This window comes from Cebus imitator, unplaced genomic scaffold (genome assembly GCF_001604975.1).
Source record: "Cebus imitator isolate Cc_AM_T3 unplaced genomic scaffold, Cebus_imitator-1.0 Scaffold217, whole genome shotgun sequence".
NCBI classification, from domain to species: domain Eukaryota; kingdom Metazoa; phylum Chordata; class Mammalia; order Primates; family Cebidae; genus Cebus; species Cebus imitator.
Genome location: NW_016107532.1, coordinates 1,499,792 through 1,514,956, shown reverse-complemented (window position 1 = coordinate 1,514,956; position 15,165 = coordinate 1,499,792). Strand labels below are relative to the sequence as shown.

The 15,165-nt window shown below is 39.4% G+C and overlaps 1 protein-coding gene and 1 non-coding gene across 2 annotated transcripts in view; both read left to right on the top strand.

Annotated features, from left to right (window-relative positions):
• The first annotated feature begins 310 nt into the window (after positions 1-310).
• EFCAB3 (EF-hand calcium binding domain 3) overlaps positions 311-15,165 on the top strand; it is a 39,161-nt gene continuing 24,306 nt past the window's right edge. Inside the window, exons 1-5 of the mRNA XM_017549254.2 lie at positions 311-358; positions 4,732-4,822; positions 9,246-9,322; positions 13,354-13,497; positions 14,749-14,820. Of these exons, the coding sequence (XP_017404743.1) occupies positions 316-358; positions 4,732-4,822; positions 9,246-9,322; positions 13,354-13,497; positions 14,749-14,820 (427 nt within the window). The 5' untranslated portion in view covers positions 311-315. The remainder of the gene's footprint in view (positions 359-4,731; positions 4,823-9,245; positions 9,323-13,353; positions 13,498-14,748; positions 14,821-15,165) is intronic.
• LOC119474208 lies at positions 4,874-4,934 on the top strand. Its single transcript, XR_005203494.1, has one exon. It is a non-coding gene; the product is annotated as a U7 small nuclear RNA (small nuclear RNA).

The window sequence follows — 15,165 nt, the reverse complement described above, 5'->3', positions numbered from 1 at the left end:
ATCTTCCTCCTGAATCAAAAGATTTTCAAAGTCATTTTACTTCTTTACGTCCTAAAAGATGATAAATGAATAGTCTTGATTTCAATGCTGACACTATAGTGCTTTTCAGTTTTTGCTTTTGGAGTGCAATACATTAAGGCATCAAAAGAAACAATATGAATGAAGATGGATATCCCATATATCTTTGACACTTTCTTAATTTTTTCACCCACTTGGGGAAAAAAAATAAGACAAAGTATGCCCTCCTATTCTACTTTCCATAACATCATAAATTTATGTAATTTTGATTCTTAATCTTGTCTTTAAGCAAAAGGAATGGCGACTCTACCTAAGTTGAAAACTGCAAACGACATTAAAGGTGAGTATGAAACCTGATGTGAAGCCATTGTAAAGATGGGGATTAATACTTTGACTTACATTTTTTAATCCCATAGTTACTTTCCCTAATTGTCTTGTCAGTTTCCATCCTCCATCTACTTGTCCATATGGTGAATGAATACCATTATCTCTCCAACTGTCTTTCTAAGTTCCTGTGCCTTAAGGTCCACACCACACTGAATCACATGTGATTCTCACATATTTATATTCTTTTCTAATGCTCCATTTGTGATTTTTTAAACCTCTAAGAACACTGTAACCTACCTGGTATCAGAGTGTAATTTACAAAGCAGGTGTTTCTGACTCTGCCATTAAAGAAATTAATTCAGTTAATTGGGCCTTAGTGTCCTTAGCAGTAAAATAAAATGGGTGAGGATCTGGAGCACTGACTCACACCTGTAATCCTAGAGCCTTGGGAGGCCTAGGAAGATCAAGGCAGGAAGATCACTTGAAGCCAGGAGTATGAGTCCAGCCTGGCAACTCAGCGAGACCCCCTCTCTACAAAAATTTTAAAATTAATCAGAGGTGTTGGCACTTGCCTACTCTAGTCCTAGCTATTCGGGAAGCTGAGTGGGAGGATTGCTTGAGCCCAGGAATTGGAGGTTGCATGAGCCATCACTGCACCACCGCACTTCAGCCTGAGCAATAGAGCAAGAACTTGTCTCTTTCAAAAAATGCGGTGGGCTGAATTTGGTTGATGATCTATTATCGTTCAGCTTTAAAATTCCAGGACCAACAAAAGGACATTTAAAATTCCAGGTCTAACTTCTGTAGTTGAAAGGACATTATCAATAAAGTAAAAAAACTCACAGAATAGGAAAAAATATTTGTAAATGATATAATTGATAAGAATCTAGTCTCCAAAATATATAAAGAATGCTGTAACACAATAGGGCTGGGCACAGTAGCTCCTGCCTGTAATCCCAGCACTTTGGGAGGCCAAGGAGATTGGTGGGGGCCAGGATTTCGAGGCCAGCCTGGGCAACATAGTGAAACCCCATCTCTACCAAAAATACAAAAAATTAGTTGGGCATGGTAGCCTGCACCTTGTAGTGCCAGCTACTGGGGAGGCTGGGGTGGAAGAATCACTTGAGCCCAGGAGGTTGCGGCTGCAGTGAACCATGATCCTGCTACTGCACTCAACCCTGGGCAACATAGTGAGTGAGACCTCACCTCAAAAAAAAAAAAAAATCAAGGTAGCTTGTAATATAGTAGGCTCTTGATAAATAATTGTTGAATTAATTTATAAATTAAGCCTTACTTTTCTTTCCCTGTGTGTTCCTGGCCAGAATGGGAGGCAGTGTACTAAGTTTAAAAATACTAGGTTAAAGTCAAATTGTGCTCATAATGAACAATTTTAGAGGTTTCCTATTCCCACTCTGGGGGAATAGGAAACCTCTAGAATTGCTGCCACTAAGTGAAAACTGAAGCATTTTTACGGGTCTAACTACATAACTAGCTAAGCCTTAGGTGCCAGAGATATCTGTGCTTAGCCATGATAGACTAAAGACACTCCTAACTCCTGTGCTAGAGAATTTACAATGCTATGAGACACATCAGATCATAAATACCTTGGTTTCTACTTAAAACAATCTTTTCTGTAATTGCTCTTTTGAAATCACTTTTCCCAATAATACCAAAGACTACAAGCCTATGAGAGTTTTTTTGCCTCTCTTTCTAGGCTTAAACAATTAATGAAATGATTCATAATCACCATGCAGTGAAAGCAGCGGAGTAAAATGTTTTAATTGAACATCTTTCAATTGACTGATGAAGACTTTTTGTTTTTTTTTTTTTTTTGAGACAGAGTCTGTCACCCAGGCTGGAGTGCAGTGGCGCAATCTCAGCTCACTTCAACCTCTGCCTCCCGAATTCAATCGATTCTCCTGCCACAGCCCCCCGAGTAGCTGGGGTTACAGGTGTGGGCCAACATGCACAGCTAATTTTTGTATTTTTAGTAGAGACAGGGTTTCATCATGTTGGCCAGACTGGTCTTGAACTCCTGACTTCAGATGATCTGCCTGCCTCAGCCTCCCAAAGTGCTGGGATTACAAACTTGAGCCACCACTCCCGGCCTGATGAAGACATTAACATGAAAATATATTAATATAGAAATTGAAACAAAAATTATTCCCCTTCCCTGAAATCCCAACAGTGTCAAAATGTTCAGATTTTATAAATCACACCCTCATATACACCAAGGGTGCTGAAAGAACCACATTGAAAACATGCTTGCTGTCAGGTTGGAAGTAGCTCCTGGGTCATTCTCTCCCTGGGCCTGAGCCTGAGCAGTGAATGAGGTCACAGTTGTGTGATGGAACAAACCCTTTATTGGATTCCTGATCTGACTGAAGCCCAGAAGTGGTAAGTAGCACAGCTTAAAAGTAGGTAAATATCAGGATTTTATAGGATTCTATGCCGAGTCTTTTTTTAAAAAAATCTATAATCTATGAGAAATGAAGGTATTTTTTTAAAGTAATGATTATTTTGAGGCATGGAATGATTTCACAGCATCTTTCAAGTGCCTGAATTGTTGAGCTTCTCTGGAGTTGCCAGCTCTGTGGTAGGTTTTCAGATTTTGAGGACTTGTAATTGAGTTGTTTAGAAACAAATGCTTTCTGGGCTCTGAGGTGAAGACCTGGGAAAATGGATCAAATTCTAACCAAACATTCAGAGACTTTTTTTCCTCATGATTGAATAGTATTCGATTGTCCATTATTCCTAAGTCAGCAACCTAGTTTTCTTGTCAGTGAACTGTCAAATACACTCCACATTTTGAAGATAGTTGGAAAGAAAAGAGCAACAAAGTGGGAAGCCCTACCCTAGCTTCTGGTCTATAAATAAGCCCTGTTTATCAGACTATGCGTGTGGAAAGGGAGGACTAGGGAGGCGGCGGTGATTAACGAGTTCATTCCGGAGTCTAGGGTAGCAGAACTGCGTTGTATCCCACCCCCATTCCTACTGTTAACCAAGACCATTTGGGCTCTCCCTCCCTGACTCCGCGGAGGTCGCACGCGTGGAGGCCTCGCCGCCACCACCGCTGCCGTCCGGATGTGCCACGTCGCCTCCCAGCTGCTGGCTGCCCTCGGAGGCGACCGCTCCCCCAGCTCCAAGGACAAAAGGATCCTGGACAACGTAGGCATCTAGGCGGACGACGACCAGCTCAACAAGGTTGTCAGTGAGCTGAATGGAAAAAGCATCGAAGACGTCATTGCCCAGGGTATTGGCAAGCTTGCCAGTGTACCTGCCGGTGGGGCTGTGGCTGTCTCTGCTGCCCCAGGCTCTGCAGCTCCTGCTGCTGGTTCCACCCTCGCTGCGGCAGAGGAGAAGATGAGGAGGAGAGTCCAAAGAGTCAGATGATGATACGGGACTTGACCTCTTTGTTTCAATTCCTGCTCCCCTCCAAATAAAGGCTTTTTACACAACTAAAAACAACAACAAACAAAAAATGTTGGTTCCCAAGAAGTGACAAGGCAGGGATGGGTCTCCCGAAAACAAGCCCTGGGAAAATCTACTTATTACCAGGCAGGCATCTAAGATGTAAACAAGTAGGCAAATACTTTAGAAATGCTGTACTATTTTATTCTTTGTCAATTATGACTTGAAATGTTCTACTGATTTCATAATAAAATAGTGTCTTTAAATAACTTTTTCCATATATTTCCAGAATGCTCATTATCTGTGTCACATGGCACCATTTTTATTATTTAATGTGTACATATTTAACAGATGTATACATTGTGAAATAATCACCACAACCAGTCTAATTAACACATCCATCGCTTCACATAGTTACTATTTGTGTGTGTGTGTGTGTGTGTGTGTGTGTGTGTAGTGAGAACACTTAGAATCTAGTCTCTTAGCAAATTTCAGGTGTACAGTATGGTATTGTTACCTATGGTCACGATGCTATTTGTTAGATCTTCAGAATCCATCTTCAAACTTTGTATCACTGACCAACATCTCCCCATATCTCCTTCCTCAACCACCATTCTACTCTCTGCTTCTATGAGTTTGACTATTTTAGATTATACATATTAGTTAGATCATATAGCATTGGTCTTTTTGTGTCCAGTTTATTTCGCTTAGCATTTATTTTTACATAGGATCAGAGTGACACTAATTGAAAGGGGAACAGTGACAAGCAACTTTGCTTAGAAATCTGTGAACAACAAAGGGGACTTTCCACATTGCCTTCCAACTTTATGAATACCTCTAACTTGAGTTTGCATGTATTACCATTCCTTGAGGTCCTGGACTTTTCAAACTCCAGGCTTTGAGCTGAAAAGTTGCAAAAGAATGTAAAAAATTAATCTGTAAACTGATTTCTTAATTGTATATTCTGAATTCCAGACCGAGTCACTGGCGACATGGCAGTTTCAGAAATTAAATCAAAACTTAAGCTGAATCCTTTAACAAAAGTACCCATCTCCCACAGTAAAAGGTAGGTAATGAATGTATTAAGGGTGATAAATATATTATGATAAAGAATTATTAGTGTTACCACTCTTAGAATTTTGTCTAGCAGGTTTTCCAGTCTTTACTGGGAAGCTCCTAAAAATGTATAATTATTAAGATTATTAATATATTAAATACTCATAAAGATTATGATGAAACAATTAAAATACTCTAAATATTTATTATATAAATTTAGTTATAAAACAAAACATCGGAATTGAAGAGAAATATTTTTTATGAAAAGAAAAAGATACACATCCTTTTTGATTGGAAGAGCAGAATTATGTTAGGATACAGAATACCCTAAGAGGCTCAAGGAGTGATCAGTTATACCTTGAGATATTTTGAGTGTCAGTTTAAAGAAGAAAAAGGTTGGAAGATCTTACAGAAGGCCTAAACCCATAAGCAAGTTAAAGTGTAGAAAAAGGGTCTATATTCCAAATGTAGCTAGTAAATGAAAGCTGGTAAATTAGCCATGACTGAGTCTGGGCTAAAATTGGGAAGGGAGATTTGCCTGTAACATTAACAATAGCTTTTTCTCAATCACCTAACATTTACTTTCTATTTTGAGTGTATCTTTCCTAGTGTTACTGACTATGCAAGCTATCTTCTGAGGAAGTGAGTTCCTTGTCACTGAAAGTAGTTAAGCAGAAACTAGACAATACTACATATAATGGGGATTCCTACAGTAGATGAGAGGCTGGATTGGGTTCATTCCAAATGCAAGGTTCTTCAGTCATTTGAAACTTTGTAAAATTGTCTTTCTCCAATGTTTGATCCAAGGTAAGGTTTGAGATTGTGCCAAGAGTGCCTTTTTAAAGACAGGTAATAAGAACTCTACATTGCCTGGCCAGGCATGGTGGCTCACATCTAATCCCAGTACTTTGGGAGGCTGAGGTGGGTGGATCATTTGAGCCCAGGAATTTGAGACCAGCCTCTACCAAAAAGGATACAAAAATTAGCTGGGTGTGGTGGTGCCCACCTGTAGTCTCAGCTACTCAGGAGTCTGAGGTGGGAGGATTGCTTGAGCCCAGGACGCGGAGGTTGGGGTGAGCTGAGATTGCACCACTGCACTTCAGCCTGGGTAATAGAGCAAGACCCTGTCTCAAAAAAACAACAACAAAAAAACTTTACGCTGCCTTGAATTCTACTTTCCTTTTGCTTCTTGAGAACATAATATTTCTCCATCTACTGCATCTTTTATATCATGCAAAAGAAATTTGTTTATATTTAGAAATACAGATGGTCTCCAACTTAATGGTTCAACTTACCATTTTTTGTTTTTTGCTTTTGTTTTTTTTTTGAGACAGAGTCTCCCTCTGTTGCCCAGGCTGGAGTACAGTGGCACAATCTCGGCTCACTGCAACCTCTGCCTCCCAGGCTCAAGAGATTTCTCCTGCCTCAGCCTCCTGAGTATCTGGGACTACAGGTGCACGCCACTACACCCAGCTAATTTTTATTTTACTTTTAGTAGAGACAAGGTTTCACCATGTTGGCCAGGCTGGTCTCAAACTCCTGACCTCATAATCTGCCTGCCTCAGCCTCCCAAAGTGCTGGAATTACAGGTGTGAGCCACTGAGCCCCATTTTTTGACTTGTACAAAAGCAATATGCATCTAGTAGAAACTCTACTTCAAATACACATACAATCATTCTGTTTTTCACTTTCAGTACAGTAGTCAATAAATTACAACACTTTATTATAAAATATAGGTATTCAACACTTTATTACAAAATAGGCTTTGTGCTAGGTAATTCTTCCCATCTGTAGGCTAATGTAAGTGTTCTGAGCACATGTAAGGTAGGCTCGGCTAAGCTATGTAGGTTAGGTAAATAAAATGCATTTTCAATTTACAGTATTTTCAACTCATGATAGGTTTATAAGGATGTAACCCCATCATAAATCAAGGAACATCTTTACAATAAATATAAAATAACCTATTTGAGTAAGGGCAAACCTGAGCTTCAGAAATTACAAGCTGGACACAGTGGCACACACTTGTAATCCCAACACTTTGGGAGGTAGAGAGTGGAGGAACACTTGAGCCTGAGAGTTCAAGACCAGCCTAAGCAACATAAGGAGACCTCGTCTCTAGAAAAAATAAAAAATTAGACTGGGCACGGTGGCTCATGCCTGTAATCCCAGCCCTTTAAAGAGGCCGAGGTGGACAGGTCAAGAGATCAAGACCATGCTGGCTAACATGGTGAAACCTGGTCTCTACTAAAAATACAAAAAAAAGAAAAAAGAAAATATTAGCCTAGTGTGGTGGCATACGCCTGTAGTCCCAGCTACTCGGGAGGCTGAGGCAGGAGAATCGCTTGGCAGAGGTTGCAGTGAGCCAAGATTGCACCACTGCACTCCAGCCTGGGCAACAGAGCCAGACTCCATCTCAAAAAAATAAATAAATTAGCTGGGCATGGTAATATACACCTATGGTTCTAATTACTCAGAAAGCTGAGGTGAGCCTGGGTGGTCAAGGCTGCAGTGAGCCACGATCACACCACTGCACTCCAGCCTGGACCACAGAGGGAAGCTTTGTCTTGAAAGAGTGAGAGAAAGAAAAAGCAAAGAAATTCAAGTAGGTAAGAAGAGGAAGCACGTGAAGAAGAAGTTAATGTTAGTAAAAGCTGAGAAAATAAGACAAGTTAGATAAAATTCCACTTTCAGAAGTTAAGAACTGTTTTGATACTATCACCTCCCTTTCTCCCAGGCCCCTCTTTGAAACTGAATTGAATCTAATAAGTACTTTAGGGGTTACTAAATTAATCAACCATAATTTAGTAATGCAATGCTTAGTATTTCTTCTAGTTTTACTTTTTAAACTGCTTCTTGTAAAGCCACAAAACTATGAGAGTTCATATTTTTTAAACTTTTAGTTCTACAAGTATCAAAACTAAAGACACTTTAAATTTATAAAGTTGGTCATTATTAAATTTTGCAGTTAAATTACATTTACTGAAATGTAATTAAATTTTATTTAATATAAGCAAACCCAGTTTTGCATGACATATTTTTGTGTTCTTAAACTAATAAACTACTTTAGATCTGTACAAAGTAGCTTGAAAGTATTAATATGTTTCTGTGTTTTCCAGATTTTACTTTCCTGAGTAAGTGAAAAGTCACCCAGGGTTTCAAACTTTTCAGAAGTATCCCTATATTTCTCTCTCTCTCTTACACACACATACATATGCTGGTAAAAATACAATTTGACATTTGTAAAATAGTTATAAAAGTTGTGAAAAAAAAAAAAAAAGAGTTGTAAGGCCAGGCTCAGTGACTCATATCTGTAATCCCAGCACTTTGGGAGGCTGAGGCAGGTGGATCATTTGAGGTTGGGAGTTCGAGACCAGCCTGGCTAACACTGTGAAACCCCAGCTCTACTAAAAATACAAAATTAGCTGGGCATGGTAGCAGGCACCTGTAATCCCAGCTACTCAGGATCCTGAGGCAGGAGAATCACTTGAACCCAGGAGGTGGAGGTTGCAATGAGCTCAATGAGCTGAGATCACGCCACTGCACTCCAGCCTGGGCAATAGTGCAAGACCCCATCTCAAAAAAAAAAACTGTAAAATCATCATAGATGGAAAAGTTTCTCTATAAGCGTATTCACCACAACAGTGTTTATACTGGTTTAAAATTTGAAACTCAAGGCTGAGAGTTGGAGCCAGAAAAGAAAATTGAAACAACTTCTATTTCTAACAACAAGAATAGTGTAAAGCAATATAGCCTTGATTTTTGGAATCAGACAAATCTAGGTTTGAATCTCAGATCTTCCATTTACTATCTGTATAGCCTGGGACAAATTATTTAATTGCTCTGAGCTTTGGTTTCCTATTTTGTAAAATGGGGGAAATCATAACTGCTATTTTTTTTTTTTTTTGAGATGGGGTCTTGCTCTGTTACCCAGGCTGGAAAGTAGTGGTGCAGTCATGACTCACTGCAGCCTCGACCTTCCAGGCACAAGCAATCCTCCCACCTCAGCCTCCTGAGTGGCTAGGACTACAGGCCTGTGCCACCATGCTGGCTAATTTTTTTTTTTTTTTTTTTGTAGAGACAGGGTCTTGCTATGTTGCCCAAGCTGGTCTTGAACTCCTGGGCTCAGGTGGTCCTCTTGCCTTGATCTCCCACATGGCAAGGATTACGGGTATGAGCCACCATGACTGGCCCGAAATTATAATTTTTTAAGGGAGGGGTGATGGGCAAGTTTAGGGCAGAGGTGGATATCAGTGGCCAACATTTTCTCACTGTTCATTCTGTAGCTATTGGCTATCCTAAATAAAATATCCCTTCAGATAGACTGGATACATTGAGATGCTACAGTCATTCCATTAAGCAAAAACTGATGAGTAGGACTAATATGCTGGTTTCACATATGTAGTAAATCTAAACATTTTCCTATCTTTCTTCAGGGATAAAGGCTTGCCAGGATCTCCTCAATGCCAATTAAAACACACAGAAAAGAAGTTAAATGCTTCACAAATGGCAGGTAATGAGAATCATCCTCAAAGCTGAAGCGGAAAAAACAGCTCCTTAATATGTCTGATCCTTTCTTCTCTAAGAAAGATCTGAGATTTCAAGGGTTGTCTACACCACCATCATTTGAGAGAAAGGAAATTTTTGTGGGACTAGAAGGAAATTGCTTTTAAATGGACATCTCCCTAGAATTTAGGCAGTCCTGGTCAAATATTGTATTCAAAGAAGAACTTGTAGGTGTGGAAAAGAATAAATTCAAAAAGAACAAAAAGAACAAATATAAATCAAGTAATAAAGAACAAAAACACAGCTAGAGTCCTAGGATTTCTCAAAGAAAAAAATATAATGATAAAATGAGCTACACTGGCTAAAGTTTATTCATCCAAACAACAAATATTTATTTAATGCCAAAAATGTACTAGGCATGGGAAACAAAACAAGTCAGACATGGTCCAAACCATGAACTTGCCGGGCACAGTGGCTCATGCCTATCCCAGCACTTTGGGAGGCTGAGGAGGATGGATCACCTGAGATCAAGAGTTTGAGACTATCCTGGCTAACATGATGAAACCCCATTTCTACTAAAAATTCAAAACTTAGCTGACCGTGGTGGCAGACACCTGTAATCCCAGCTATTTGGGAGACTGAAGCAGGGAGAATTGCTTGAACCTGGGAGGCAGAGGTTGCAGTGAGCCAAAATCGTGCCACTGCACTCCAGCCTAGGCGACAGTGAGACTCCGTCTTAAAAAAAAAAAAAAAAAAAAAAAAAAAAACCATGAATTTTTTGAATATATTATTTAAATTACAATATAACACAAGTTATGATAGGAAAAGTGTGGAATATAATAGGAGCATAAAGGAAAGTCTCCTAATGTGGTCTTGTGAGGGAAGAAGGGGAGTCTCAGAGAATGGTGATTGATGAATAGGAGTAAATCAAGCAAAGAGCACAGAGTGTTCCAGGCAGAAAGAACAGAATCTACAAAGGCCAGAGAAAAGGGAAAGGACGATGCACTAGAAAAACTCAATTAAGTCAAATGTGGCTGTGTTTCAGTTTTGTCTGGTTTCAGGAGAGGCTGATGCTTTACTCCCCTAAATTGAGAAGTTGACCCAGAAGACAGAAATGAATCAAAGAATCAATCGACCTTGACCAGCCCTGAAAGGGGCAGTCCCTCCAGGGCCAGCAAGGCTCCAGATATCAAAACATCAAATATGGAAACTGAAAAATGTGTTCTTTGCAGTGCTTAATCCTCGCAACTTTCCTACAAGAGGTTAATTGGTTCATTCTACAATCAATCAACCTTTATTGCTGGGAATTCCAGTTTGGAAAACACAAAAGATTGCCATGATCAGATTGGCATTTTTCGTTATAAAACTGAGCTAAATGCCTTAATAATAACAGCTTATAGTTTTATAGACCTTTAAGGTTTATAAAGTGCCTTAAGATACTTTGGTATTCATTCTAAGGGATCTGTTCCAGTCAGATATGGTGAGACATGCAGACACAAAAATGATGGTCATGAAGGAAGTATTCATACTCACAGATCCCTAGAAACAGGGCATAGCTTGCCAACCAGGTAGGGCCACAAGAGGAGGCACCAGGGTCAGACAGCAGGTGGGCAGGGGCAGCATGTGGACAAGAACCTCTATTGTGTTTTCTGCAAAAAGGAATGGACAAGGCAGGGTAAACAGGTATGGGGTTAGCTAGTTTCCAGAGTGGGCTCTGGCATGTAAGGGCTATCTCTTGTTGTCTGGTACCTAGCCCTGGGATGACTAGGGCAGGGAAAATAGTGACTCTGACTGTAAGAGGTGGAGAAGGCAGGTGGCTGAGGATATGGTCTCTGGGATATGGTCTATGGAATTGTATGATTTGCAGAGGAAAGGCACACTCACAAGCTAGTAGTTACTATCTGTAGGAATTGACCAGCCCTGAGAGGAGCAGTCCCTCCAGGACCAGCAAGGCCCCAGATAGCAAAACATCAAATATGGAACCTAGAAAATGTGTTCATTACAGCACTTAATCCTCACAACTTTCCTGTGAGAGGTTAATTTGTTCATTCTACAAATAGTTATTGAACACTTCAAAATCCCCAGCATCTCCCATCCTCACTGTCATTGGTCTCTTTACTTTCCTGAGGAAAACTGAAGTAATCGGAACAGAATTTCCCTAAACTCTCACCTCCATTTCTACCTCCTTACCAGCATCTGTAGCCATATGCCCTGTCTTCCATCAACTTTTTCTATTTGAGCAATAAAAATTAATAATGTAGAATTGGATTATAACCCAAAGTATAAAATAAACATCCATGAGTCCACATTGATAGAAATAAATGACTAAGTTTTTAATAGAAGAAGAGACAAATGGCAGACGTAGCAATAACTGGAGGGGAAATGAGGTCACAATGTACTTTTTAAGGGAGAAATAGCCTATAGGATTGATATAATAGAAAACGAAAAAATGGTATTTCCCTTACCTAAGAGGGGACCCTTTTTTTAGGTAAATTCTTTGAGAATTTACCTAAAATGAGAGAATTTAAATATGAGAGAGGGGATGAGTTCCAATCCGCAAGAGAGGGATTGGCTCTACGTGAGAGCACCCAATTTCTTTGCAGCACGGAGAGAAAGGCTCACTGTGCAGGTTCAGGTGCTGGTCAGAAAGCAGACATGGGGATGGGAGTGTGGAGGAGTTCTGTTTCTCTTCTTCCTAATCATCCACACAGAATTACTTTTTCTTTTTTCTATAGCACATACCACCTTCTAAAATGGCATCTAATTTACCTATTTATTACATTTATATGAAGGCACAGATCTTTGTCTATTTAGTGCACTAATATATCCTAAGCACTTGGAGCAACACCTGGTCCATGGAAAGCATGCAATCAATATTTGTTGACTGCCTGTTAACATGCAAGAGATAATGGGAGAAAACAGAAACAAGTCAGAGACAGTTTGGTTCCAGCCCTAGAGAAGCCTACCTTTTATCAAGGAGAAAGATGTTACCTTTTTACATTACACACTTATAGAGCAGGTATCATTATCTCTGTAGGATTATCCACTCTTATACATAGAGATGCTGAGACTTGAATGTGATATGAAATAAGTTTTATTCGGGTGTCACTTCAGATATATTTTGTTCCAGGTTTATTTCCTCATTCACTAATTTTAGAAAAGATATGTCTAATTTTGGCTCCAGTTAGCACCTTGACTATTTCTTTGAAAAACTTTGAATCCATACAAAACATATACACACATGTATATAATTTGGGTCCAATTTGACAAATTATTTTACTATTGCTGCTGTAACAAATTGCCACAAATTTAACAGTTTAAAACAACACAAATTATCTCGCAGTTCTATAGGTCAGAAGTCCAGGTGAGCACAGTTGATTTCTCTTCTCTGTGTTTTATAGGACTGAAATTAAAATGTTGGCCAGACTGGCCTCCCATTTAGGGGCTCCAGAGGAGAATCTGCTTCCAGTCTCACTCAGATTTTTGGCAGAATTCTGTTCTTTTCTCTTGTAGGGCTGACATTCCAGTTTTCTTGCCATTTATCAGCCAGGAGCTTCTCAACCTCTTTAACAGGTAGAGAAGTTCCTGGCTGATAAGCCAGCCGTGGTAGGTCAGGTCTTTCTCATGCTCTAAACCTCTCTGATTTCTGCCACATGTCTCTGGCTTCTAGCTATATAAGGGATCATGTAATTAAATTGAGCCTAGAATAGTCTATCTTAATTACATGTCCAATGTCCCTTTTGCCATGTAAGACAGCATATTCACAGGTTTAAGGGATTAGGGTGTGGGTATCTTTGGAAGGCCAGCTTACCTACCAATACTTGGTTTTTCAACAATTAGTTCATTCCAGTTCAAGTTCCATGGTAGGATACGGTCCTCTATAAGAAATGTTATTTTTATCTATTAAGCACTCATTTTTCTCTCAATCCTCTTTTTAGAACATGATCTCCAATCAACTGTATTGCCTGTCCTAGTCCCATTAGTGTATGTACTTCTTCTTGAATAACTGTCCTGAATAACTTAATTCTATTTCCCCAGCTTTCCAAGATGCCTACAACTTCTTCAACAAGGACAAAACTGGCTGTATTGATTTCCACGGACTGATGTGCACTGTAGCTAAGCTGGGAATGAGTCTAACCAAGCATGATGTCTATAATGAATTGAAATGTGCTGATATTGATCGTGAGTCCTTTGGCTTCTCATTGTTTTTCCCATAAAAGATATTTGTGAAAACATGATTTTCTTCTAATGACTGTATAAACATGAGAAACAAACCTTATTTACTTGCCCCTCCAAATATATATGTATATTATGTTTGTAGACTGTACATTTGAATGCTACATACAAATATACACATATGTGTATATTATATATAGATCTGTGTATACACACATATATATATCTGTGTATACACACACATATATATTCTTCAAGAGACACCCACGTGTGTGTGTGTGTGTGTGTGTGTGTGTGTGTGTGTGTGTCCCTTTCAGGACATCAGTGAGGTATGCGTACAAGTTGTGAAATCAAATTAATGCTTGAAAATGAACTATTTGAAAAATGCTGTGTGGAAGCCAAGAGTGATTGCCTGATTTCATTATCAAATTCAGATTTCCTCTCCTGATGTACATGGAAGCTGTACGGGGAGGGTGCCCTGAAATAACAGATACAAAGGCATTAACAATGTTAATAATGACATGTTACCAAGAGAAGTCAAGCCCTTTGTTTCTGTTTGAATCAAAACAGAGCAAATCTTTATTTTTCCATCAAGTCCCACCTATATTGAATTTTAAATGCCACAGCACTTTTGTTGTTATTTTTAAAGCATACATATAATATTTTTAGTGAATATACTTACCTGATTATTAGTAGCCCAAGCTGATATGCTGTGTGAAAAATATATTCAGCATCCTATCTCCTCTCACCTCTCTCTACCCAAATGCCAGTGCCCCATTCAATCAACATCAGTTTCACGTGTCACTAACTGTGTCAAAATTTTCTATTATTTCACAGAAACACACACATACCCCTCTAATAATACTCATCATCCTTCAATTTTAGAGGAAATGAGGTACAGCTTGGGGGTATGTTATAATAGGAATAATAAGGGGGCTACAGCATGGGAAGAGAGGATGGATTCCTTGCAAACATGGCCAGTCTCTGAGAAAGGAGCAGCTGGACAGACTGCAGTGGCTGGGTCCTCCTGGCTGGATGTTTACGCCACCATTGCTTCCACGGGCTGTGGAGGACTCATGTAACGGTGCTAAGACCACTTCAAGAAGACCAGGGCTCACCTGAGCATATTTCAAGCCCTCAAATGCTCTGGTTTTAAATATTAAATCATCCAGAGTATTTTAATTTTTATATTTAAGATATACTCTAATAATTAAAATACATTTTATCCTTGTCCTGAGTCTCAGATTTTTGTTGCAGGAGATGGGAAGGTGAACTTCTCAGACTTTATCAAGGTGCTAACAGATAAGAATCGCTTCCTCAAGGCAGTGGGTGAGTAGAGACGTTATGAACAGAAGGCAGTTGGGCAGCTACAACTCACTACACAGCAAACATCATTCACAGGCTTCCAGTCGGCGGACAGGTCAGGAAGGTGTAGCCTTGGATGTGAGTTACTTTTGTACTGCTTTTCCAGAACCGTATTTGCTAAACAAATTGGTACAGTGTTAACTCCATCAAGCAGGCACTTGCACTGTCCAAACACCTTCTGCAGAAGACGCTGCCCTTTGGTCTCCAATGAGAACACTGAGGGAGTGACTGGTGTAGAAAAATTTGGCTCCCTTTTTTTTTTTTTTTTTTTTTTTTTTTTTTTTTTTTTTTTTTTTTTTTTTTTTTTTT